General features: G+C 61.0%; 3 protein-coding genes across 9 annotated transcripts; 1 reads left to right on the forward strand and 2 right to left on the reverse strand.

The window, feature by feature from the left end:
• Positions 1–42: 42 nt before the first annotated feature.
• On the reverse strand, positions 43–3,738 carry TWNK (twinkle mtDNA helicase). 2 transcript variants are annotated; one of them, XM_072339939.1, is made up of 5 exons: positions 2,378–3,737; positions 1,821–2,061; positions 1,464–1,571; positions 984–1,125; positions 43–709 (listed from the first exon to the last, which is right to left on the reverse strand). In XM_072339939.1, exons 1-5 carry the CDS (start codon positions 3,633–3,635, stop codon positions 449–451), a joined length of 2,010 nt encoding a protein of 669 aa, XP_072196040.1. In that variant the 5' UTR covers positions 3,636–3,737; the 3' UTR covers positions 43–448. The 2 variants fall into 2 exon arrangements, with proteins under 2 accessions (XP_072196040.1, XP_072196041.1); XM_072339940.1 differs by having other exon boundaries at positions 316–673; positions 2,378–3,738.
• Positions 3,739–3,752: 14 nt separating this feature from the next.
• Positions 3,753–4,489, forward strand: MRPL43 (mitochondrial ribosomal protein L43). Its single transcript, XM_072339941.1, has 3 exons — positions 3,753–3,926; positions 4,006–4,112; positions 4,233–4,489. The coding sequence occupies exons 1-3, from the start codon at positions 3,796–3,798 to the stop codon at positions 4,445–4,447; spliced, it is 453 nt and encodes a 150-aa protein (XP_072196042.1). The 5' UTR covers positions 3,753–3,795; the 3' UTR covers positions 4,448–4,489.
• Positions 4,473–21,507, reverse strand: SEMA4G (semaphorin 4G). 6 transcript variants are annotated; one of them, XM_072339936.1, is made up of 17 exons: positions 14,411–14,538; positions 9,915–10,121; positions 9,683–9,831; positions 9,536–9,598; positions 9,353–9,451; positions 8,783–8,876; positions 8,458–8,571; positions 8,167–8,333; positions 7,818–7,987; positions 7,605–7,749; positions 7,299–7,521; positions 7,109–7,224; positions 6,875–7,026; positions 6,739–6,800; positions 5,238–6,510; positions 5,059–5,157; positions 4,473–4,976 (listed from the first exon to the last, which is right to left on the reverse strand). In XM_072339936.1, the coding sequence occupies exons 2-15, from the start codon at positions 10,033–10,035 to the stop codon at positions 5,657–5,659; spliced, it is 2,529 nt and encodes an 842-aa protein (XP_072196037.1). In that variant the 5' UTR covers positions 10,036–10,121; positions 14,411–14,538; the 3' UTR covers positions 4,473–4,976; positions 5,059–5,157; positions 5,238–5,656. The 6 variants fall into 6 exon arrangements, with proteins under 6 accessions (XP_072196037.1, XP_072196036.1, XP_072196035.1 ...); XM_072339935.1 differs by lacking the exon at positions 14,411–14,538 and adding exons at positions 20,664–20,762; positions 21,408–21,507 and having other exon boundaries at positions 4,474–4,976; positions 5,059–6,510; XM_072339934.1 differs by lacking the exon at positions 14,411–14,538 and adding an exon at positions 14,188–14,346 and having other exon boundaries at positions 4,474–4,976.
• Positions 21,508–22,972: the final 1,465 nt, after the last annotated feature.

A 22,972-nucleotide genomic window follows, 5' to 3' on the forward strand; every position in this document is an offset into this window, starting at 1 on the left:
CGCTCCTTCCCGGCTCACTGTCAGCGAAGGACAAACAGCTTTAACAGCTCTGCTTTAATAAAAGTGTAAAGAAAACAGAAGGATGGGCCAAAAGCCCACTGCGGGCTCCCCTGTGCTGGGGAGGACTGGCTCAGACACAGTGTTTTGCCGTGAGAGGCTCCGAGGCGCCCGGGGCTGGGTCTCTGAGGCCTCGCTGCTGGTGGTGGTACACGTGGCCTGAGAGGCCGGGGTCAGAGCCGGCAGGGCTGCACCAGCACCATGCCGTGTGGGAGGTAAACCTGGGCCACGGCCTCCACTTAGCAGCCGTATATTGACCTGCTCAGGGTACAGTGACCCCAACGTCTGCACATCCGCTCCTCTCACATCTCCCAGCAACGTGCTCTGCACAGGAGGAGCACAGCCGCGTGGCACCTGGTGTGCCCGAGTACCAAGGTTGTCCCTGCCACACTCAGGGCTTGCCAGAGCCACCCACACCTCCTCCATTGGGACCCTTCTTGGGTGAAGGCGCCTTCTCCTCCTTCACCTTCTTCAGCTTGGCCTTGTTTTTGCCGTAGGAGGAGAACGTGAGCGAGGCCTTGTTGAATTCCAGTGGGAAGACACCTACGTCGCCATCGAAGCGGTTCTTGGACACCTGCAGGTAGCGCTTCCCGGGACCCGTCGTGAGCTTGCGGTCCTGCAGGATGAGGACGTTGTCGGCCTCCTGGCTGGCCTGAGGGAGGAGAACATCTCCAGGGGCTGCTGCAGGGCACAGGGCACCCCACACCCAGCGAGCTGCGGGGAACCGAGCGCTCTGAGGGTGAACCCAGCATCCTCCCTGCTACCCCATGGAGCACCTCATGCCACGTCCCACCCACAGCTGATGAGCATCAATCAGCTGCGTGCCACCAGGTGGCAGGGGACACCCAACCCCACTGCGGCACAGTTTGGGTCACGGCGTGCCAATGTCCCCACCCTGTCCCCGCCTGAGGCCCAGGAGGAGCCACCTTGGCAGAGCCGAAGATGGAGGCGGTCTGCAGCTCCTTCTCGTCGTCCTCCTTGCGCGGGTGGATGACCAGCGTGATGTGGCACGTGTTGTCGGTGGCAAACTTGCGGAAGGCGCCGACGATGAAGTCCTGTGCCGCCAACCTGCGGGGGACAGCAAGGGGGCACAGTGGGGGCAGCGCCACAACCCCATGTGTGTCATGTGTGTCAGTGTGAATGCCCCAAAATGGGACAGGTTGGATTTTAGGAATCATTCCTCTCAGAGAGCAGGGAGGGACTGGAACTGGTGGTGACGTCAGCCTCTCTGGAGGTGTTAAAGGAAGATGTGGCACTGAGGGACGTGGTTTAGTGAGCGCAGTGGGGATGGCTTGGGTTTAGACTTGATAATCTTTGAGGTATTTTCCAATCCAAATGATTCTAATGTGGGTTCCTACACCAGACAGGACAGCCGGGTGGTATCACCACTCCCAGAGAAGCATTACCTGTCTGCAGAGAGCTGCTCGTGGCCCATCATGAACTGCAGGTTGTCCACCACCACATGGGTGATGTCATACATGTAGACAGCGTGCTGCATGGTGTCAAGCACCGTCCTGCAAGGGGAACACCAGAAGCATTGGGGACACCCAGCCAGGCACAGGGGGAGGTGGCAGCACCACTGTGCCTGTCCCCCTCCTTCCTTTCCTCCACCCCCCCTCCACCAGATGGATGCCACTGTGCAGCCCAGTGAGCCACCCTTTGCGACCCCAGCCACCACAGTGTGCCCAGCCCCACATCTACCCCTCTTTGCCTCAGCACATGGAAAGAGAGCTCCATTAGAGGCCAAAGGGACGGTGCCATACTTGATGTTCTGTTGGCCATGGAAGGTCATGAAGTAGAGCGGCAGGTCCTCAAAGCGGTCGGCCCACTCGTCATACAGCTCCAGCTGGTCCTCCAAGCGCCGCGTGGCAAACTGGGTCAGCATGATCTTGGCCAGGCGGACGTTGTTGATCTCAAAGCTGCCCCACAGCGTGCACACCCCTTGCGTGCACAGGTCCAGTGCATACTCACTAATGAATGTCGTCTTTCCGCTGCCTGTCGGACCTGAAAGTAAACAGGGAAATGAGTGCGATGGTGACGATCATACTAAGGCACGGTTGGAGAAGAATTCAAAAGGGGCAACCCAAGCCTGGGATGGGCTGGGAAGCAAGCTGGAGGAGAATGCACAATAGCAATGGTCACATCAAGAAGAAGAACCAGAAGAAGGACCCAATGGGAGTAACCCAAGCTTGGGATGAGTTGGGAAGCGAGTTGGGGAGAATGAGCAATGGTGATGGTTGTACCAAAAAGAACCCAGTGGTAGAAAGCCAAGCTTGGGACGAGCAGCATCCCGTGCCCGACTTTGTGTGGAGACCCTCACCAGTGAAGACGGTGAGCTCGCCCCGGCGGTGCCCCTTGAGCAGCTTGTTGAGCTCAGGGAAGCGCGCCCACTTGACCCCGGCCACCTGCTCGCTGTTGGCCAGCTCCCCAAACACCTCCTCGCGCAGCTGTCGGAAGGAGACGATGGCTTTGTGTCCGGCAGGCAGGGCGGCACGCAGGATCTTGGTGAGGTTCAGCCCCCGGTTCAGCGCCTCCAACGGCCGTGGCTGAAGGTCCCCGGGCTGCACCAGCGAGCAGCGCTTGGGGTTCAGCTTGCGGGCGAAGATCTTGGCAGCCTCCCAGGAGCGCAGGTCATCGCCCAGCCACAGCGTGACGCGCCTGAACTGCTCCAGGTAAGGCAGCAGGGCAGGCGGCAGGATGGTGGCCCCACGCGGCAGCGCCAGGCAGGGCACACCGGTGGCCTGGTGCAGGGCCAGGGCATCCAGCTCCCTCCCGGTCAGCACCACCTCGGTGTCGCGGCGGCCGATCAGCGGCAGTCCAAAGAGGTTGCGGTAGGCATCGAAACGGGGGAACGTCTCCTCCGTGTAGCTCACGGCGTCACCTCGCCGCTCCGCCACCAGCAGCTTCAGGCCCCGCAGCGCCGCATCGCGTGGGGCGAACCAAGGGAACACCAGGGCCTTGGCCGCACGCAGGTAGCGCACCCCGAAGCGCTTCAGCGTGCCGTCGGCGAGCGGGGCGATGCCGAACGCCGCCTTGGTGCTCTGCGTCTCTTCCTCGTCCAGCAGCTCTCCCAGCGGCAGCGCCCGCTCCCAGATGCGCCGAGCATCCTCGCGCGCCCTCCTCGCCTCCGCCTCCTCCTCCTCGTGCTCTCCTTCCTCAGGGGCGGGCGCCGGGACCCCCCGGTGCCGCAGCTCCACGGCAGCCTGCAGGTCCTGCCAGCCGCCCTCGGCTAGCGTGGCGGTGCAGAGGAAGCTGCCCGTCGTCTTGTCGATGAACAGCGTGAAGGGCGGCCCGGCGGCGGTCGGCAGCTCCGGCCCGAACAGGCTGGGGGCGTGCAGGCAGCTGTAGCCGTCCTGGAAGGGGATGCCCTGCGCGCGGAGGTACCGCCGGATCTCGGTGACGGACACGGCGGGCGCGGCGCCGCCGGGCTCGGGCAGCACGTCCTTCTTGTACCGCCGCTGCGCCACCCGGCCCGGCCCCGCCGCCCACGGGGAGGCCCCGCGGCTCCGCGCCCCGCCGCGCAGCAGCGGCACGAGCCGCCCGGAGGCCCTGCAGGGCCGCAGCGGCGCCGCCGCCATCCCGCCCGCGCATCGGCACGGCTCAGGCCGCCCCCCCCACGTGGAGCCCCGCGGGCGCCGCCATGCCTCCCTCGGCCGCCGTCACTACCGGCGCGCGGCGCGGCCGGATGTTCTCCCTTCTCCCTCCTCGCCCGGCGCCGTTCCGCTTCCGGGCGGCGAGATGACGGGCCGCGGGACGGCGAGCCGCTTCCTGACGGCCGTGCTGCACAACGGCGTGGGCCGCTACGTGCGGCAGCTGCAGCGGCTGCAGGTGGTGTTCAGCCCCGTTGCGCCCGACGCCCGCGGAGCCAGGTGAGCCCGCCGCCCCGCCGCGAGCCTCCGAGCCCTGACCTCGGATCCCTGACCTCGGATCCCCCCCTCCGTCCCGCAGGCAGTTCGTGGAGGAGGAGGCGGTGGACTTCGCCCGGCGGCACCCGGACGTGGTGCTGTACGTGCGGCCGTGCGACTGCCCCGCGCCCGTGCTGCAGGCCGAGTACCGTGAGTGCGGGGCGGGGGAACGGCGGGCCGCGCTGCGGGGACGCCGAGCGTCTGCCTTACCGAGCGTCTGCCTTGCCTTACCGAGCGTCTGCCTTACCGAGCGTCTGCCTTACCCCGCAGTGAACGGCACGGTGCGGGAGGAGCTGATCGCCAGCAAGACCAGCGAGGAGATCGTGCAGCTGGCCGCCAAGCTGGCCTCCCAGTCCGGCCTGGACATCGTGCGTATCCGCAAACCCTTCCACACCGCCAACCCCAGCGTGCAGGGCCAGTGGCACCCCCTCACCAACAAACCCTCCTCCCTCACCGTGCGCGGCCCCCGCACGGCGCCGCAATAAAGCCGCACACTGATGCACCGCAGCTTCCACGCAGAGCCGTCGCCTTTATTGCCCTGGGGCCGAACAGGGGGAATGCGATGTCCCCTCGGGGTGGCTCATCCACCCCCACAGAGGGAATGGAATGCCCGGCGGGGAGGGGGCTGTGCTTTGGGCGATGCCCTCAGTCCAAGGGGTGTGACAGGGGGGGACACAGAGGGACAGAGCTGGGGCGTCCTGCTTGTCCCCAGGGTTTGGGAGCAGAGGTAGATGAGGGGAAGAGGGAGTTAGGGCCAGCAGGGCTGCAGGGAACAGGCCCTGGGGCAGGGCTCCTCAGTGTGCGAGGGGACAGTCCGTGGCACGGGGGCAGCAGCCAAGATCCCAGCATCTGCTGGCACCGCGTAAGGATGCAAAAGCGCATCGTGTCCAGTCTGCAGGGCAAGGATGCTGAGAGGACACTGGTCCCTTCCCACACCACGTGACGAAGATGCAGACAAGCCAACTGGTGTGCATGGCCCTCGGCACGGAGAGCAGTCCTGCTGCCAGCAGCACCCTGCAGGGGGAGGGCAACACGCTGTCAGGGTCGGGTTCCCCACAGTGGTACCCCTCCCCATAGAACCCATTCTGTGTCTCACCCTGTGATGGTGGGCACAGGTAATTTCACCCCACTTGTGGGGACAGCTCTCCTCCTCTTCCTCGCCGTCCCTCGCTGAGCATCCTTCCTGCAGGCAGCCCTGGGGAGCAGACGTGCAGCAGGCAGCGGCTGGCGGCCCGGCAGCACAGCCCAGAGCCCACAGTCCCGCTCTGCACCCACCTCTCAGCGCCTGGGCACCCAGGGCTGGGGATGCCCAATGGGGTGGGCCAGGTCCACACATCCAGGACAGGGTCTCTCCTGCCTGGATGGACAGACGGACAGACAGACACAAGCCCTCCCTCCCCATGTCCACCATTAGCCGTGCTCCAGCTCCTGCCTCCAGCATGTGGCCGCCATCGGTGGGTTTTTATACATAAATAGAGCTCCCAAATTTAAATAGATTCTTCTTTGGGGGATATTTTTCTCTTTCTTTTCCCATAATGTTTTTTTTTCCTGTACATCCAGTCTCAAAAGTGAGTGAAAAGCCAAAGGGCTGACTGAGCCCGGGCCCAGCCCGGCGCTGCGGTCCCAGAGGTAGTTTCGCTGAGTCTGTAACACTGCTGGCAGGGGTGGGAAAAGGGACTGGTGGGACCCCGGTCCTACACAGAGCTCTCATCCAGCTTCTCCACCAGCTGCATGTGTTTCCGCTTCTCCAGGATCTTGCTGAGCTCCTCGGTGAAGGACGCGCTGTAGAGCGGTGAGGCCAGCGGCTCGTCCTGCTGCTGCAGCAGCATGTAGCTGTTGCCGTTCATCTTGCGGAGGACGTTGGGCAGGGAGCCCACCCCGTTGGTGAGCTCCGTGGGCAGCGGTGGCGGTGGAGGTGGAGGCACGGCCACCGGCAGCTCCTTGGCCGGGGACACAGTGGCTGTGGGTGCTTCACCGGGGATGATGCGCAGGCAGGGATAAGCCAGATCCTCTTCATCCTCCTCATCCTCATCCTCCCCGCGGGCTTTGCGCAGGCAGCTGGCCGACACCGTCTGCAGCTCTGGGCTCACAGCCCGCGGCTCCCCCAGAACATACTTCCCCCTGCGCTTCTCCAGGCAGGACACGTAGAGCAGGACAGTCCCCAGCACGGCACACAGCACCACCAGCACCACGATAGCCGACACGTAGACCACCTTGGTGTCTCCAGAAGCCTGGCTGGCCGCTATGGGCCCAGAGGTGGTGGTGGCGGCAGCACGAGGCAGCTGGGGAAGCACAGTGAGGCTGTAGGCAGCCAGCAGTGTGCGCAGCCCACGCTCCTCACCATAGCAGCGGTACTCGCCGCTGTGTCCTGGCAGTGTGTTGGTCACCAGCAGCCCATCCACCCCAATGCGCAGCCGTTCCTGCCCTGTGCCCGGCACCTCACTGCCATTCAGCAGCCAGACAGCCCGTGCCAAGTTGGAGCGCTGGTCACAGGGCAGCAGCACATCATCCCCGCGCAGCACCGTGCGGTTCTTCCATGGCAGGGAACCTGCAGGGACAGATGTCAGAAGGAAATTTATCACTTGGAGGGAGGTGAGGCCCCACCACAGACTGCCCAGAGGGCTGCGTGTGCCCCCATCCACGGAGGTGTTCAAGGTCAGGCTGGATGAGATCCTGGGCATCCTGACCTTCCAACCACCCATGATAGGGGTCGAAACTGGATGGGCTTTAGGGTCCCCTTCCAACCCAACCACTCTGTTACTCTATGATGACTTACCACGCCCAGAGCCACTCCGACATCCCACGTTGCCATTCTGCACATCTTGCACCAGCCCTGTGCTGTGGGACACTGGAGTTCAGCACATGGCCCTGCTGCCAGTCCCACAGCCGCCACCCATCAGCACTGTCCTTACCTGTCCCCGCTGGAAGTGTCACGGCAGGCCCTGCCGTCCCAGGCGCAGTAGGGATCCCGGGCGAGGATGCAGTCATAGCAGGAGCTGTACCTGGCGCAGGAGGCCAGGGGCACCTGCAGGACTCCGCTAGCAGCCCCCACATACAGGCTCCTCTGGGATGGAAAGGGCCAGCTCGCAGTGTTGCCCCACACATGGGTGTCCCGCGCCGCCCCCAGCCCCATTGCCGCCCCTCACCTGTCTGCGGGACACCACCAGCGTCTCCACAGGCTGTGGGTCCTGGAACACCTGCACCTCCTCGATGATGTGGAGGCTGGAGCCCAGCACCACGGCCTTGTGCAGCCAGCCATCCCCTGCAGAAGGGGCAGTGAGGGGACGCGGGACCCCCGGCACCACGCAGGGACCCATCCCATGTCCTACTACTCACCCGTCCCCATGAACAGCACATCGTAGGAGCGCCCATCGAGGGCCTGCACCCGGTCCACCGCCAGGCGGCTGTATGCCACGCTCCTCTTCACCAGCAGAGGCTCACCACCCGCCGGCTGCACCTCCTCAAACATCAGCGGGTGCAGCTTAACAAAGTCCAGCACGCTGTTGGGCAGGTCCTGCGACGAGTTGTAGCCCCTCCGTCGGGAGCTGTCGGTGATGCACTGCTCAGGGGAGGGCACGGCTGTCAGTGGGGGTTCACCCACCTGCGCTCCCTCCCCAAAACCACCACATCCCCAGCACTCACAGAGCCAGGCCGGGGTTCGGGCACTGCTCCATCATAGCGGGACCACTTGCGGGAGGTGTCCTGGTACTCCATGTAGGGCCCCTCAAAGGCACGCTGCACCTCAGAGATGTCGTAGCGGCACACAGCCGAGGCCTCCATCGTCCTCCTGGGCGCAGGACTTCCCGTTATCCCCCAGCACCACCTAAATCCAGCCCCACGCCCGGCCCTGCTCACCACTGCGCCGAGAGTGTGAAGGCAGCGTAGAAGACAGTGCTGGCCCAGCCGCCGCTGTCCAGGCTGCAGACGCTGCGCAGCACCTCGTAGTAGGGGATGTAGCACACCAGGCGTGCCTTCATGAAGGACGTCCACTTGCGCTGCAGAATCTTCTTCCCCCCCAGATCACTCTGGGAAGGTGGGCAGGGGTTCTTGGTGGGTGCACCGAGCCCAGCATCCACAGTGCAGAGCCAGTCCCCATCCTCACAATCCCCATTCCCCACTATGGGAAGCCCACCCCCCTGAGTGCACAACCAGCTCTGCCCCCAGGTGCATGCCCAGATCCCTTGCTCCACGGGGACACCCCTACCTTGCACACGCGGGCCACCCGGGCTACCCGAGCCACCTGGCTCTTGTCGAAGAAGGATGTGGTCTCTTCGCCTGCTCGCTCCATGAAGAAGTAATAGATTTTGTCATCGTCACCCACGAGACTGTCCTTGCTTTCCTGAACCAGTATGGAGGCCACAAAGTCAGCATCTGGGGGAAATGGAATGAGAAGTAACAACTGGGAACTCACCAGGTCCCCACAATCCTTCCCTGCCTCAGTTCTCCCCTGCAAGACACCACTCTGGACAAGCCCAGGGGACAGGGACACCTTTACCATTCAGCCAGTGCAGAGGGGACTCCTCTGTCTTCAGCGGGCGCTGGTGCAGGTTCCTCCGGATGTCAGGGAGGCTCCGAAACTCATAGCGTGTGGCTGTGTACAGTCCACCATCTGCACAGGGCAGGCACCCATCAGCATGGCCACCATACCCCAGGGACTGTGGGGACAGCCCCAAAAGCTGCCACATCCACATGCCCTGGGCAGTGCAGGAGGAGAAAGAAGGAGATACCCAATCTCACTACACCCTCCAAAAGCAGAGCCCATGTGGCTGACTGCCCCCATAATGGCCCTAAGTGTCCTGACCTGGTGAAGTACCACTTACCCACAATGAGGCCGGTGTAGCCACGGGAGGGGTCGTAGGGACACTTCTCTTTGCCTTCCTCGAAGCGGGAGGGCAGTGTGAACCTGTCAGCATCCTGCAGGACCGGGATATCAGCACAGGGAACAGCCCTGTGCCCACTAGGGCAGGGACAAAGCCGTGCCCACGGCCACCCCCTCCAGGCAGGATGAGTCCCCAACAAAACACCAACACCCAGTGTTATCCTCAGCCGGGCTGGATCTTCCCTGCAACATCTGTGTCACCGTAAGAGTTATTTTCTTTGGGGGTTCAAGTTCAAAGCACTTAAAATAATGATGGAGCCAAGTGTGGCAGCTCCTCTAGTGGCTGGGGACAAACCAGACCGGCAGTGCAGCCTTGAGAACAGGCACAGACCTGCCGTGAGCAGCTGGGGACTTGGGGACACACACCATGGCTGTGGGGGGGATGCGGGACATGCAGGGGCCCATGTGACTGTCAGGGACCTGCGGCATCAGTGTGACAGCGACTGTGCCCGGGTGCTGCCATCCCAAAGCCACCCTGGATGGGGACAGCGATGAGGACGGGCGGACTCACAATGGAAGCACAGAGCGGGTGGAAGGCATAGGTGCCACAGGCGTAGAGGTGTGTGGTGTTCAGCCTCTGTAGGAACCGCACGTGGTTGAAGCACTCGGTCTACGGTGGACAGGACACACATTACTGCCTGGGGACACCACATGGGGACACCATGGGACCCTCACTGCCCAGTGATGGCTGTACCTTGTTGTTCCTGCCCTTCTGCAGGCAGTCCAGCTGCTTCTCCGGAGATGCTTCCCAATGGATCTGTACAGGGAGAAGTGCCATCACAGCATTAAACCCCACCCCAAAAGTTTGGAGGCTGCTTGGGAATGGGGGACAGCAGCTCACCATACGGTGCGAGCCATCGGCCACATTGCTGGCATTGAGGGCAAAGATGGCCCCCCTGGCCCCCACATACAGCACACCCCGCTCGTCCTCCAGCAGCAGCGTGGTGTAGTTCAGGCTGCGCCCGCTGAACCGCTGCACACCCAACAGCTCTGCGGGGAGAAATGGTTGTCACAGTGAAATGCTCCCAAGCAGGGTGAGCTTCCTCCTTATTCCCCACCCCAAGCCCTCGTACCATCAAAGCTGACCGTCGTCCTGGGGGTGGCATCCAGGTTGGTGGCGGAGCGCCGGTTGGGGTAGCCCATGGCCGCGACCACCAGCAGGGCGGTCAGCAGCTGCACTGTGCCCCCACACATCTTCAGTCCCTGGCGCCCAGTGAGGGCAGCCCCCAGCCAGAGGAGCTGGCACGGCCGCTGTTGGGGATGGGCTGCCTGGGAACCTCCTGAAATGGAAAGCCAAGGTCAGAGGGGCTGCTGGGCACAGGAATTTGGCCACCCAAGAAGGCAGCAGGGCAGCCAGTGTGACCTGAAAGCCAAAGGGCTCTGCTCCTTCCCCAGAGCCAAGTCAGGAGCTGGCAGGAAGGAAACAAAACCCCAAACATGCAGAGAGCTGACTGAGGACTGCTCAGGACAGAGGTTTGGGGAGGGATGCTCCAGGCACACGCAGCACAGGGCAAAACGAAAGCAATACCAAGTCACTTGGCACCTCCACCATGTGTTTTCAAGCAAGACCGTGTTTTTTTTCCACCCACAGTGTTTTTCCACTATATTTCAGTTTCCCTTTTATCAACAGTTGACTTGAAGTTCAGCATCTTCATCTCGGGAAGCAAATCCTGGCTAAGAAACCACCACAGGGAGGCATGGAGCTGAGCGGCCACATGGGGACACCAAAGTCCACAGGGACTAAAACCACGACAGGAGGATGGGGAGACGTGGGGAGGCCGGATGGGACATGGGATCCCAGCACCCCACAGCAGCCTGCTGAGAACAGAGCCCATAGGATATCTGCACACAGGAGAGCTCCCTGCAAAGCAGCCGGCATTAACCTGTTTGCTTAGGGCTCTTTTCTATATAGACACCAAATACCTGGCCCTCCAGCGAAGCTGTTCAAACACGCCTGCTGCAGACAGATTCCCTAAAAGCAAATACCGCACCGGGCTTTGGGCAGAGGGGAGGGAGAAGGGAAACAACAGGAAACCAGCAGGGCACAGAAGTGAGCAAGCGGGCACACAGCATGGCCTGCCCACGTCACATCACAGCGCTACGAGCTCAGCACAGCCCAACAGCACTGGGAAGAAACACAGCACGGCCATGCGTGCGGCCGCACCGCACCTCCTGCACGCACACCCTGCCCTCATTACACTGCAGTGTCGGACTTTACCCAGGAGAACGCAGGCAGTGCCGGGGCTGGGCACGCTGTGCTGTTCCAGCCCATAGGCTGCACCCATGTGCAAAGACTCCTTCACCCCAGATCAGATCAACTTTGTCCTGAAGGAAATGAAGCAACTCACTCCAAGAGATTGTTAATGTTTTACCCGGAGGGAAGGGCTGCTCCAAGCTTCTCTTTTCTATTTATTTGTTTCTGTGTGTGTGTGTGTTTTAATACCCACAGAGTGGGGGAAGGAGCAGGAGGGAACTGCATCCCTGGTCCAGCTTGGATCATGGCACTGCTGTGCTCCCCATGACAGCAACTCCCACACCCCACAGCAACCCAGGCACTCTGTGCCCACTCCCCATGCAGGGCCCTGCTCCCAACCTGAGCCCAGAGCATGGGATGCGACTGGGAGAAACCCAGAGCTCCCCTGGCTACCAGCATCCCTAAGCCGTGCTCTGCAAAGTGGTGCATGTGAGCTTAGGGAGGCAGGGAGACGAGGGAAAGCTGAGCAAAATGAAAATGCCCATTTAGGGCCGTGCAGCCCCGGCAGCCCGATGTTTTGGGAAAGGCAGCGAAATCCTGCGAGATCCCGCGGTACCCAGCGAGCAGAGCTGGGATGAGGGTTGCCAGGCAACTTTCTGCAGCTTTTCCCCAACTTGCAGCCCTGCCGTGCCTCTGCTGCAGCAGACTGTAAAACATCCCTGGGTGCAGCACCAGCAAACGGCCCCAAAAGGGGCACAGCAGGGACACCCATCCCCGTCCCCACGTCAGCGGCTGCAGCCCAGGGCGGGAGGCAATCCGCTCCTCAGCCAGACAGGACTTTGCCAAGAGCAGCAAGAAAAATGCCTACTTGGCAAAAAGTCCTCCGGGAAAAAGGGATCTGTGACGTGCCGGGTGCTGGGTCGGGGAGGGAAGGAGCGCCGTGACCTCCACCAGCCAGCGCTGCTCCGCGTTTATTTTGGTTCTTTAAACAAAACCCTGCTCGACCCCGAGGCGCTTCCCAGGAGATGCATGAGATAGCGCCGCTCACGCGATGCTTCTCCTTTCCCCAAATTTGGGATGTGGGTGCAGCAAAGGGAGAGCGCCATGGGAGCCCAACAGGAACTGAGAAGTGAGCTGAGGCACCGCAGCCGTGCGCTGAGCTCCCCCCACCAGCACACGGTGGAGGGGGATGGGGATGTGAGGTGCTGCGTCCCCGCCTTCCTGGGGGCATCACAGGGATGAGCACCCCTGGGGCAAAGCCATCCCCACACCCCACCTCCTCCATCCTCAGCAGCGCCGCCCTGGCCCCACATTTCCACTGGGAAAAACCAGGAGGGAGAGGCAGGCAGTGCTGGGAAAATCTCCACCGAGAACAAACAAACAACGTCCCTGTTTTTTATTCCCTGCTGTGGCAAAATGAGACTGCGTGGCCAGACGGACGGACAGACAGACATACAGCCCTCAGTGCCCAGCAGAGCTCCCCACAGAGGTTCCCGTGCCGGTTCTCTCGCACGCCGTGGCTCATCGCTGCAGCTCAGCCTTAAAAGGATTTGTGGTCGGAGCACATTGCTTCCACAGCAGAAGCAGGAGAATAATTTTAGAATTAAACCCCCAGGAACAATTAAAAATGAAAAAACAACAACACAACTCAAAGCCCCAACCCTAAATTTAAAGGGACGCCGCAGAGCCAGCAGCTGCCGGTGCAGCCACTCTCGGATTTGGGGTTTGGGACCAATTTGGGCCCATTTGCTCATCCCCCTGGATGCACTGCACTCCATCTCGCTGGGCCACGGCTCACCACGGGATCTGCTCAGGGTTTTGCCCCCCGGGTTCTCCCCAGTGCTCGGGTTTCAGGCATAGCTCCCACAGCTGCAGGATGCGGGAAGAGGGGCCCTGGCCCGTGGGGGCCGCCTGCACGCCTGTTCCTTTATGCTTTATTTATTCCAACGATAAACTGTTTCCTTATTATTAGTTTTTTTCCCCCAAAGTCCAGCAAAACTAGATGATGGCAGCGATCTTATTGGTTCCAGCTTAACGACCTCGTCTTGTTTGTTCCAGTTTTCCTCCAAAACAATTCCAGCTTTGGGGTCAAACTGCAGCTGATGCTCTTTAACTCTGCATCCCACTCCCATACACCCCATGAGGGTGACACTCGGCCTTTCCCGATGTGGTCTGCACGCAGCCACGCTCACATCAGAGCCGGGTGGATTTGCATGGGTTTGGCAGCGGGGAGATAGAGTGATCCTCAGCCCCCAGGGGGGCAGCAATGGGGCTCCCCTCCCACCCTGCAGGAGGGGAGCAGCAGGCAGAGCACAGCCTGGTACCAAAGATGCCCCAAAACCTCACCTTCCTCCTGCTGCGGCCACCTCGTTCGTGGGAGCTGAAAGGGTTGGCATTGGTTTTGTGTTTTTCTTTCCCCTCCGGTTGCAACACAAAAACAAAGCGCTGATAGGGATCGCCGCACGGCGGGGGCAGCTCTGCCCCGTACCCGTCGGGCACATCCCACGGGGGGCGGCGGCGGCAGCGGCCCAAGGGGCCGTCGGGGGTGGGAGCCGCAGCCACGGAGGGGGCCGGCAGCGGGCATCGCTCACAGCAACAGATCCCTGCCTCTGGGGGAGCCTGCGCTCCTCGTCCATTTTGGGCAGCCTCTTTGTCTTCACAGCCGGTGCCCCGGCACCACCGGATCCCTGCCGAGTCCCCCACCCCCACCTCAGGCTCCGGGATGGAGGAGCCGCGGGCCCACCTGGGCTGCGGGCAGAGCGAGCACAGCCCCAGCCCTACCCCAGGAGCAGGGCGCGATGCTCTGCCCCGGCACAAGCACAGTCTCCAGTACGACGCAGCTCCCCAGCTCGGGGCATCACTGAGCTCCCGCGGCGCAACCCCAAACCCTGAGCGGGACGGGGCAGGAGGAAGGGCAGCACCGCACCAGACCCGCGCGTCCCTTCCTCCCTTCCTCCCCCGCAGCTGTGGCCACCCAAAAAATCCCCGCCAGGTGTCCCCCGCCTCCATCCCGCCCCGGGCCCTGCAGCCGCCGGCACCGCTCCCAGCACCCACCCAACCCCGCTTCACCTCCGTCCCGAACCCTCTCGAGGTGCCTCCCCGCAGCCCGGCCCGGCACCCAGAACCGCACCGGACGCAGCACCGGACCGTACCTGTGCGCGCAGCGCCAGACCCGGCACTCGCAGGCAGCAGCCCCAGCGCCCGCACCCAGCACCCCAAATGCTGCCTGGGGATGAGCCAGCACCCCGTGCTCAGCGCTCGCACCCTACGCGGGGACACGCAGCACCTCATCTGCGGACCCAAAGCCCCAAATCCAGCACCCGAACCGCACACCCCGCCGCCAGCCGGCCCTGATCCCATCTCCCCGGAGCTTGCCTGCGGCTCGCCTCGCCTCGGTCCGGTTCCGCCCGGCTCGGCGCTGGCTGAGCTGCCCGCCGCAGGTCGCTGTGCGCGGCCCCGCCGTGGGCCGTGCCGCGCCGCCCGCACTATGGCGCCCCCTGCCGGCCGCCCTGCGCGCAGAGCTCGTCCCCGGCTCTATGAGGGCCGCGGAGCTGCGGCGCTGCGGGGGCCGGAGCGCGGAGCGGCGGGAGCGCCCTCCGAGTCCCGCAGCACCCCGGCTCGAGGCCACCCCGATCCTCTAACCCGGTGGGTGGGTGCCTGGAGCGCGGCCAGCAGCCAGGTGCAGGAAGCTGCACGCCCAGCTGGGCACTGCGCCCAGCCTCGAGCTGCGCGAGGGCAAAGTCCTCAAAGGGGGAAACGACGGCACAGCCTCGTTGCGCCAGAGCCAGCTGGCAGCCAAAGATCCCCCGCTGTGCGTGGGGTGCGTTGTGGGCGCTGAGCCCCTGGGAGCCTCCTCTGCCCCACGTGGCTGAGCCCTCTGAGCCCTCTTTCCTCATCCGTCAGGAAGACGCAAAGCACAAGCACGGCGCGCAATCTGCAGGTCGCATCTAGGGCACTGGGGAGCCGGCTGGAGCAGGAGGTGGGTGCTGTGCCTCCCTGCCGTGTTGGCAGAGCCGTGCAGCACCGCTCCCAGCACGCTGCCCTCTCCCCAGCCTCCCTCCCTCCCTCCCGCCACGCCTGCATGCTCCAGCAGCTGATTGCCATTTCCTCCCGTCCTTACTTCTCCCCAACACCTCGCTTCACCTCCTGCCCGCCCCACGGAAGACAGACACCTGCAGCCCTGCCTGGCACAGCCTGGATGGAGCCAGCCAGGCCCAGAGCACTGCAGGGCAGCGGCACTGCACACACGGCTTTTGGGGATGAAGCATTCAGAGCGCGTGGTCCTGTGGGTTACATCCTGACTCCACTGTGGCACGGCATGGAGGGAGCCACCTGCGTGTCAGCTGTCACTGTGGGGAGTTCGAGGAGGCTCTGATGGCTGCTGCCTGCAGTCACCTTCCTGGTACAGGGATGGGCACAGGGAGAGCTGTTTGCAAGCACCAGCCATGGTTCAACCCCTTACTCCCCAGCTCCCATCCCATCCCGTCCTGTCCCGCAGCAGCACTCCTGTCCGCCCACGTGGCCCCAAGCCCAAATTCAGGCTGCGCTAGCTCCTGGCCTTGGAGTGGGGTAATTAGTGCATGAGCAAAGAGCAAGCTGAGCCCGGTGTGCTCCGTGCTGCCTATTTACAGGCCTGAGCTTGCGAGGCTTTAATTAATTAACGCGAGTCATCGGCAGCTGGAAACAGATCTATTTTCAGAGCTTCCGCTTGCTCTGCTGCCCCCACGAGATTCTCCGGAGCAATTGAGGGCCCCGCTGGTGCAGAGGCCGGGCCTTGCCTGCCATGTGGGGCTGCAGCTGGAGCTGGGGGCCCAACACAGTGCAGTCCTGCTCCAGCCTTGTGGTGCAGTGCAGCTGGGTGGGGAGGAAGAAGAGGAGCCGCAGCGGTGCCCAGCCGGCCAGCCCAGCCCGGCTGCTCTGTAATTGCCCTTTGTGTCACTCAGAACACCTGGCTGGCTCTCAGTGAGCCTGCCTGCAGCACGCTTTGCCCCTCTGACACCCAGCCAGCACAGTGATGGCTTCCACATCACACCACAGCCCCATCACAAGTGACACGGCTAAGGACAACACGGCCGCAGTGCTCCATTCCCCGCTGGGTTCACATCACCATGCAGAGGTTGCTGCTGCCCTCGGCACACAGCGGGCTCCAGGCTGTTCTCAGTGTGCTGCCTTCAGTCAGAACGCACTTGGTGGGAAGACTGGGCTGCTCCTGGTGCTGCCCCTCCTTCGCTCCGAGCCAGAGCAGCGAGATGCAGCCCCATTGCAGGGATTTGGCTCTGTGCCGCCAGTTACAAAACCTCCTCGTGCTGGGAGCTGGGGATTTATGAAACCCTGTGAAATCCATGCTAATCCAGCATGGTGCCCACCAGCTCACAGCCCCAAGGCCGTACTGCAAGGTTTGCAGGGAGAGCCCCTTGGTTCTGGATGAACCCAGCACAGGAATGGCAGCAGCACTCCCCCCAGCTCCCCTGCACCCTCCAGGCACGGCGCAGACCTGGGCACAAAGAGCCAATGGTCATCCTGACCAGGCACAGCTCTTGTGTGCCCTGCCAAGTGCATCGGCGCTGGGATGAACGCGCCAGCAGGCACAGAGCGTGAAAGGCACGGGATCCTCTTCCCTTTGAGACGTTGAGCAAACTTTCCGAACCACCGTTCCTTTGGGCCGGGAGCCAGCAAGGAAAATTACCATCGCAGGATTTGTCTGAGAAAGTTGTAACGTGCCAGAAGGCTGGGGCATGGCCGGCCCTCACTGCTGCGACTCCAGCGGGCACTTAGGGCTGTTTCTTTTATAGATGAGACTTTTCCCCTGGCTCAGTGCAGCAGGGGGGAACACGCCGCCCCCAACCTCTGCACGCTCCCCCCTGACCCGGTGCCAACGTTTGCAAATGGAAATGGGGATGCTTTGCCCAGGTGCCGGTTGGCTGCAGGGAGCAGCAGCTGAGTCACGGCAGCCTCCGCCTGCCCTCCCCTGCCCTGCTGCCCCAGGGAAAGGCAGGGGAAGCCTTCCCAGCCTGTCCTGACGGACAGACAGCGCACAGCCAGGGCAGGTCAGCAGCAGGTGGGACAAGAGGGAACAGAAAGACTCCAGGGGTGAGCAGCGATGGCAGAGATGCAGCCACACGCTGCCAACTGAAGGGCTGAGACCTCTCCCTCCTGCACGCCCAGCCCGGGCTGCTGCCATCCACACGATTTAAGCAGCAGCCTCGGCAGCGCCGTAAATAACCCGCAAGCGCTGGCAGCCGAAGCTGAGCGCGTACATCACTCTCAGGGTTTTTCTTCGCCTCTGACACTTTGATAGGGGCGAGGGGGCGGGGGAAGGAGAGGAGCTTCCAAAATTTATGAGCTGGGATTTAAAAATACATCTGCTAGAGAAGAGCTGCAGAGACAGGGAGGAGGGCGGCTGCAAGGCTGCCTTCAGGAAGGCGCAGCAGGGAGCCGGCAGAGCTGGGAGAGCTGCGTGGCTGTGTCGCAAGCAGACTGCCTGCGGGGAATGCACTGCAAGTGGCGGCTGTCCGTGCCACGCATGACAAGGCTCCTGTGAAACCAGAGGTAGGGGCAACAAATCAGGCGCTAAAATCCCCCCAGCCCTATGGCAGCGTCAGCAGTTATGTGGAGCCGGTAGGGCTCTCAGCTCCCCTCGCCTGCAGCTTCTCTCCATCCCCAAGAGGACCGTCCATCCACCTTCCCATGGCTCCGGGCCTCCTCTGGGCACAGAGCCCTTTGTTCAGAGAAGAGTTGTGCAGCTGGGATGTAGCTGAGACATCTCCTCGGTGGGGAATCATGGGTCAGATAATGAAGCCAAGTGGACACCAGGAAGAATCACTGCGATATCCGAGTGCTTGGCCTTACAGGCACTGCCCCAGTGGGGTGCTGCACAGTGAGCTGCTCAGAAAGGCTGCCCAATCCCGAGCAACATTTAAAAGTAATTTAGCCTGAGCGACAATGATGCTCAAAGCAAGTATTTGTCTGCTGAGACAAAATGGGCTATTTCAGCCTCGCCTCTGGTTTTCGTTTTCTTTTCAAGTCAGAGGACTGGCAAAGGCTGAGCTCAGGCCTTCCCACACAGCCCGCAGCTCCCTCCCTTCTCTGGAGCGATGCTGTGAGTGCACAGGACAGTCCCAAGGGTCACAGCCCCGCTGAGGGCGATGCTTTGCCATGGAAACATCTCCTCTTAACAACACATCTATCAGCACCTGTCCCAAACGCAGCCTGGCCTCCGTGATGTAGTGAATTCTGCTTCCATCTGAGGAAGACGGCAGCCATACCCTCTGCGTGCTGCTTGTTAAAGTTCTGCCCATAGAAAGGATGTCAGAGGAGCCTTGGGAACGTGCCGTGTGGACATGCAACTTCTCAAACATAGGCTTTGCAGCTCAGTGCAATATCTCTGCAGCCTTCGGTCTGCATCTCACCACTACCTCTGCTGCTTAACCAAGTTAATGTATTCCAAAGCCTAATGGTTTTCCCCCTACGCAGCCGGATTTGGGGAAGTTACGCTGAGATGCCTCACTCACAAACAGCCTTTGTCCTAAGGTGTTTATGGACTGGGCAGCATTCATCACATCCCGGTGTTATAGCACATCTCCTATTACATGACTGTGTAAATGGAGCTTCTTAAGAGTCAGCTGAATTCCTTTGATTCATGTCCATGCATATCCATACAGCTAATTTACCTTTATAAACAACAAGGGGGAAAGAAAAAAAAAAAAGAAAAGAAAAAGAGGAGGGAGCTATTAAAGGCAGTGTCAAAGCCAGCGAAGCACACCGCAGGGCTGGGTTAATGAGCAGCCGGCTGGCCGGAGCCGCTGTCCCAGCAGGGCTGACTCAGCCTAGCAGCCTGAGCAGGCAGCTCCTGGGCACCCACAGCTCCTGGGCTGTGCAGAGGTGCTGGGGGCTGTGGGGCTGCATGCAGCCTGTGAGCCCGGGGCTTCTCACAGCCATCGAACATGCGTGGCCACGGCCAGCCCTCCCGCTGCACTTCAGGGGGAAAAAAGCCAACTACGGATGCACTGCTATGCAGACAGGAGGCATCGATTTTGTACGGCACGCCAAGGCCGCTCCGTGCGCATCGCGTGACCGGCCGAGCACGCAGCGTCCCCCTGCCTGCCTGGCAATGTCACCAGCAGCTCCCTGCAAGGACACGTCCAAGGCGAGGGAGCGGGGATCTGTACGAGACACCCGTCACCGTCGTTTATTCTCGTCATTTCTGACCCTCAGGGTAGGAAGAACATCAGAGCACTGCGGGCACGAAACAACAAGCTTTGTAGGTCATATCAGCGTGCTAAGCCCCATTAGGAACCGCAGCACGAAGCATGAATAATACTCCTCTTATTCCACCATATACCTCAACGCCCTTTAAATAAATGTAAATGGTTATTTACGGACAGGGTTTGTGTGGCACATCTGCCTGCGAACACAGGACTCCAGCGGAGCTGGAGCAATAAGTTTGCTATCTCCCCTACATACAAGTCAGGGTAACCGCAGCGCTGATAGGATTAGCAATTGCCCAAGGGATCCCTGGCAAAAGAGCAGCGGGAGAGCGCTGTAAATCTTACACGAGTGGATTTCTGCGCTGCCCATTAGCCTGGAGCTGTAGAGCAGCAGCTCTCCCATGCCACGCTCTCCAAAGGACAGCGAGGCAGCAAAAAACTTTGACAGACTGCAGCGTCGGGACCTTCAAGAAGCAACTGGGTCATTTCTGAAAAGCAGCGATCAGGCCAAGCCAGCCAGCTTCCCTTAAAGCCTTTCAGCAATAACTGCATCGATTGCCAAAAATTATCTGATAAAGCAAAGCCAGGGAGAGACGCAGTGAGTCATTTCCCCCCCTCCAGCGCGTTAACTCCCTTTTGCCTTTGCCACGGCTGGAGCAGGCCGAGGTTGCCCCCAAGAGGCAAACCCGACACAGCAGCTACAGAGGGAATAAACTGTCCCGAAGGTACCCCATGGAGAAGGCTTAACATCCAGTCCCACATTCCCTTGTTTTTGCTTCTCTTCTATAGCCGACATCATCTATCGGATGGGGTGGGAGGCGGAATTGGCTTCCCGTCCCACACCCTGCAGGGCACAACCTGGAAGCTCTCAGCCAGGGATGGCCGCTTTCATTTCACAGACCCTGATGGTTTTTTCTGCCACTAAAACGCGTTTTGAATATCTCTGCTTTCAGCCTCCACAACATCCCGAGGCAAGAAGGTCCCCAGCTCCACCGTCTCCTTTTGTTCACTTTGAGCCTTCGTGCTAATAAAAGAACTACAGAGTCTGCAGCCAAATTACAGAGCAGCACTGAATAACTTCACTCTATTCACCCATTTTCAGGCCATTTGACTGGAGAGCTCTCCATCCATCTCACTTTCCAACATTACAACTATTAGCTATTTCCCAGCCGATGAGATGCAGACGACGGCAGCTTGCTTTGTTCCTCCCCTATACACGCACGCGGGCTCCATCCCAGAGGGCTGAACCCAGACAGGGCTGTAACCTTGGCTCTGACGCAGCTGGAGCTGCTCTACAAGAGGACGTGGGCAGCTGGAGCATCCCAGCTGTGAGGACTGGGGGTCACTTACTGCTCCATGCTGGGTTCCCGGCGGGTCCCCCCGCACCACCCCGCATCCCCAGCTTACGGTCAGCTCCCCACCAGAGGTGACATCTCCAGAACAGCCGCCGCACTCGCTCCTGCCAGGCTCTTAATTACGAGGAAGGCTGACACGGTTCCTCAGCAAACAGCATCTGCGTTCTGCAGGGAAAAACAGAATGAGGGCAAAGGAAAAAAAACGGGCTAATAGGAAGAGAATATCAACCAGGATGAGAAACAACGTTGTGCCGTGCAAACTTTACCTTAACAATGCTGGAGCCCAAATACTGACAAAATAGGTTAGTGCTCGGGGGAGGCAGGCAGTGCTCCACGGCTGCGTAAGAGAAGCGAGATGCGGCACAGCACCTGAGCAAGCTTCACCTGCCAGGCCTCCCTCCAGCTGGGTGTGGGGCAAAGCATGTGGATTCAGTTTCCAGCATGCAGATCAGCTCTGTGAGCCTGAGGAGCCCACGGCTGCCCCACATGATTTGTGCCGCCTTTTTAAAGCCTGCAGCGTGAAGAAAGCACCCAATTTAATGCCTGGCCTTCCTCTCCCCGGCACTGAGCCTGCCAGCCTTAAGCTGTTATTTTTATTCCAGTAAGAGCCCAGCGGTCAGCTCGGAGGAGATGGACCTCCTGCTACTGCCCGAGCCGCAGGGGGCAGGACCTCCATCTCTAAGCAGGCTTTGAGAAAAGAGCTGGAATTAAGTGGCAAAGCCCTCAAGCCTTTAAGCCGGCACCCAGCAGTCACAACCCTGCTGAAGGACCCTCACCCAGCAGTCCCAAAGCAGCAGAGCTGTTATTTACCCTGCAGGACGGAAGGAGCGTGGCTCACCCGGCTTCTAGCAGCTGTAGCAGCGAGCGTGAGCCCAAAGGAGAGCACAGGAAAGAGGGTGTGTGCCAGTGGCCCCATTTCCTATGGTCGGGAACCCTCCTCCACACATCACATGGGGCGAAGCCACCTCGGGCGGCCCCGGGCTGGGGGCAGAGCTTGGGCCGCCTCGATGACGGACGAGGGAAGGATTCCAGCCCAGCTGCCACCTCCTCCCCTGTTACCTCCCTGCAGGGAGCCGGGAGGGGGCAGGGAGGCTGGAGGAGATGAAGGTGCTGCTCACCGGGCTGAGGGAGACATCCAAAGAGCTGCAACGCGTCTGAATGCAGCTTAAAGGCCACCTGAACACACATCTGGACAGGCAGCGCTCACAGCAGGCGCGGGGAGCAGCTGTCAGCACCCACGGCAAAGGATCAAGGCAGGAAGACGGGAATGTTTTCCTTCTCTCACCACCCAGCGCCGCTTCTGATAGCAGGTAACGAGTTCCCTTTCAAATTCCTGACTACAAAGACGAAGAAACGCCGGCTGAAAGAAGTCAGACAAAACTAAAAGCGCCTCGCTAAGGACCAGCCCTTCGAGGAATTTACTTTCCCTCGGAGCCTTCCCGGCAGCAGCCCAGGCCGTTCCTCAGCACGGAAAGTCCTTTTCAACACCAGATAAGGAGGGGCCCCATCAGTTAAGCTGGCAAAACATCCACGAGGCAGAACATCAAGGCGTTTGGCAGCCCAGGGGAAGACGGGAAAACTCGCAATCCGAACGTCACTGAGAGCACTCCGATAATATAAACCACAAGGCATGAACTAAATCCGACCACGGCCGCCTGACCTCCGGCAGCCCCTTAACCGCGTTCTGTAAGCACGGCCCTGCCTTGCCCCCCAGCAGCCCCTGGACGGATCGCCCCGTGCAGCGCCTCCAACAACAGCCTCAGCTGCCCTTTCCTGTAGGAAAGAAAAACAACGCCAAACTTGCACAACTACTGAAAAGGCGTAGAGCAAACATATGTGAGCACTGCAATGTCATGCCCTGAAGTACTGCAGCCTGCAGGACAATCCCCTCCCTCTCACCCCATTACCTGGAAGCATCAGCTCAAACCTCCCTCTGAAGCCACAGGTGGGTGAGGGCAGTGCTGCAGGACAGGGCCAGGCACGGCCCCTGGGATGAAGGCAGAGCTCACTTGTCTGTGCTCGGAAAGCCAACACCACAGTATCCATCCCTCCTTAGGAAAAGGTCTCCTTCCACATTAGAATGCCACCTCTCCAGCCCTATCAGGCAGCCATCTCCCCAGCTGCTCTGCCGCTCAGAGCAGCACAAGGGTTTGTTATCACTTTCCCAGAGGTATCCTCAGCCCAGCTCCTGGCTTTGGGGCCTTCAGAGAACTCCTGCAGCATGGATGGAGCACAGGCAGCCCACTGCCCTCCACTGCCCTGTGTGAGCCAGTCAGCACTTCTGAAACCCCCCCTCCATTACCCAGCTTCACACAGGACTGGGAGGAGGCGAGATGCGCCAATAGCTTTGCTGACAGCTTTCTTCAACTTAAAAA

Source organism: Excalfactoria chinensis, chromosome 6, assembly GCF_039878825.1.
Source record: "Excalfactoria chinensis isolate bCotChi1 chromosome 6, bCotChi1.hap2, whole genome shotgun sequence".
NCBI classification, from domain to species: Eukaryota; Metazoa; Chordata; class Aves; order Galliformes; family Phasianidae; genus Excalfactoria; species Excalfactoria chinensis.

Bases quoted from the DNA above. Each gene is read 5' to 3' on its own strand.
- TWNK (XM_072339939.1), bottom strand. From the start codon at position 3,635: ATGGCGGCGGCGCCGCTGCGGCCCTGCAGGGCCTCCGGGCGGCTCGTG. The intron at 2,062-2,377 runs GTGAGGGTCTCC...GTTTACTTTCAG, and splicing joins CGAGCTCACCGTCTTCACTG to GTCCGACAGGCAGCGGAAAG. The intron at 1,572-1,820 runs GTATGGCACCGT...TTCCCCTTGCAG, and splicing joins CATGGCCAACAGAACATCAA to GACGGTGCTTGACACCATGC.
- MRPL43 (XM_072339941.1), top strand. From the start codon at position 3,796: ATGACGGGCCGCGGGACGGCGAGCCGCTTCCTGACGGCCGTGCTGCAC. The intron at 3,927-4,005 runs GTGAGCCCGCCG...TCCGTCCCGCAG, and splicing joins CCCGACGCCCGCGGAGCCAG to GCAGTTCGTGGAGGAGGAGG. The intron at 4,113-4,232 runs GTGAGTGCGGGG...CTTACCCCGCAG, and splicing joins CGTGCTGCAGGCCGAGTACC to TGAACGGCACGGTGCGGGAG.
- SEMA4G (XM_072339934.1), bottom strand. From the start codon at position 14,326: ATGAGGTGCTGCGTGTCCCCGCGTAGGGTGCGAGCGCTGAGCACGGGG. The intron at 9,452-9,535 runs GTACAGCCATCA...TGTCCACCGTAG, and splicing joins AGAAGGGCAGGAACAACAAG to ACCGAGTGCTTCAACCACGT. The intron at 7,988-8,166 runs GTAGGGGTGTCC...CCACCTTCCCAG, and splicing joins GGGTGGCCCGCGTGTGCAAG to AGTGATCTGGGGGGGAAGAA.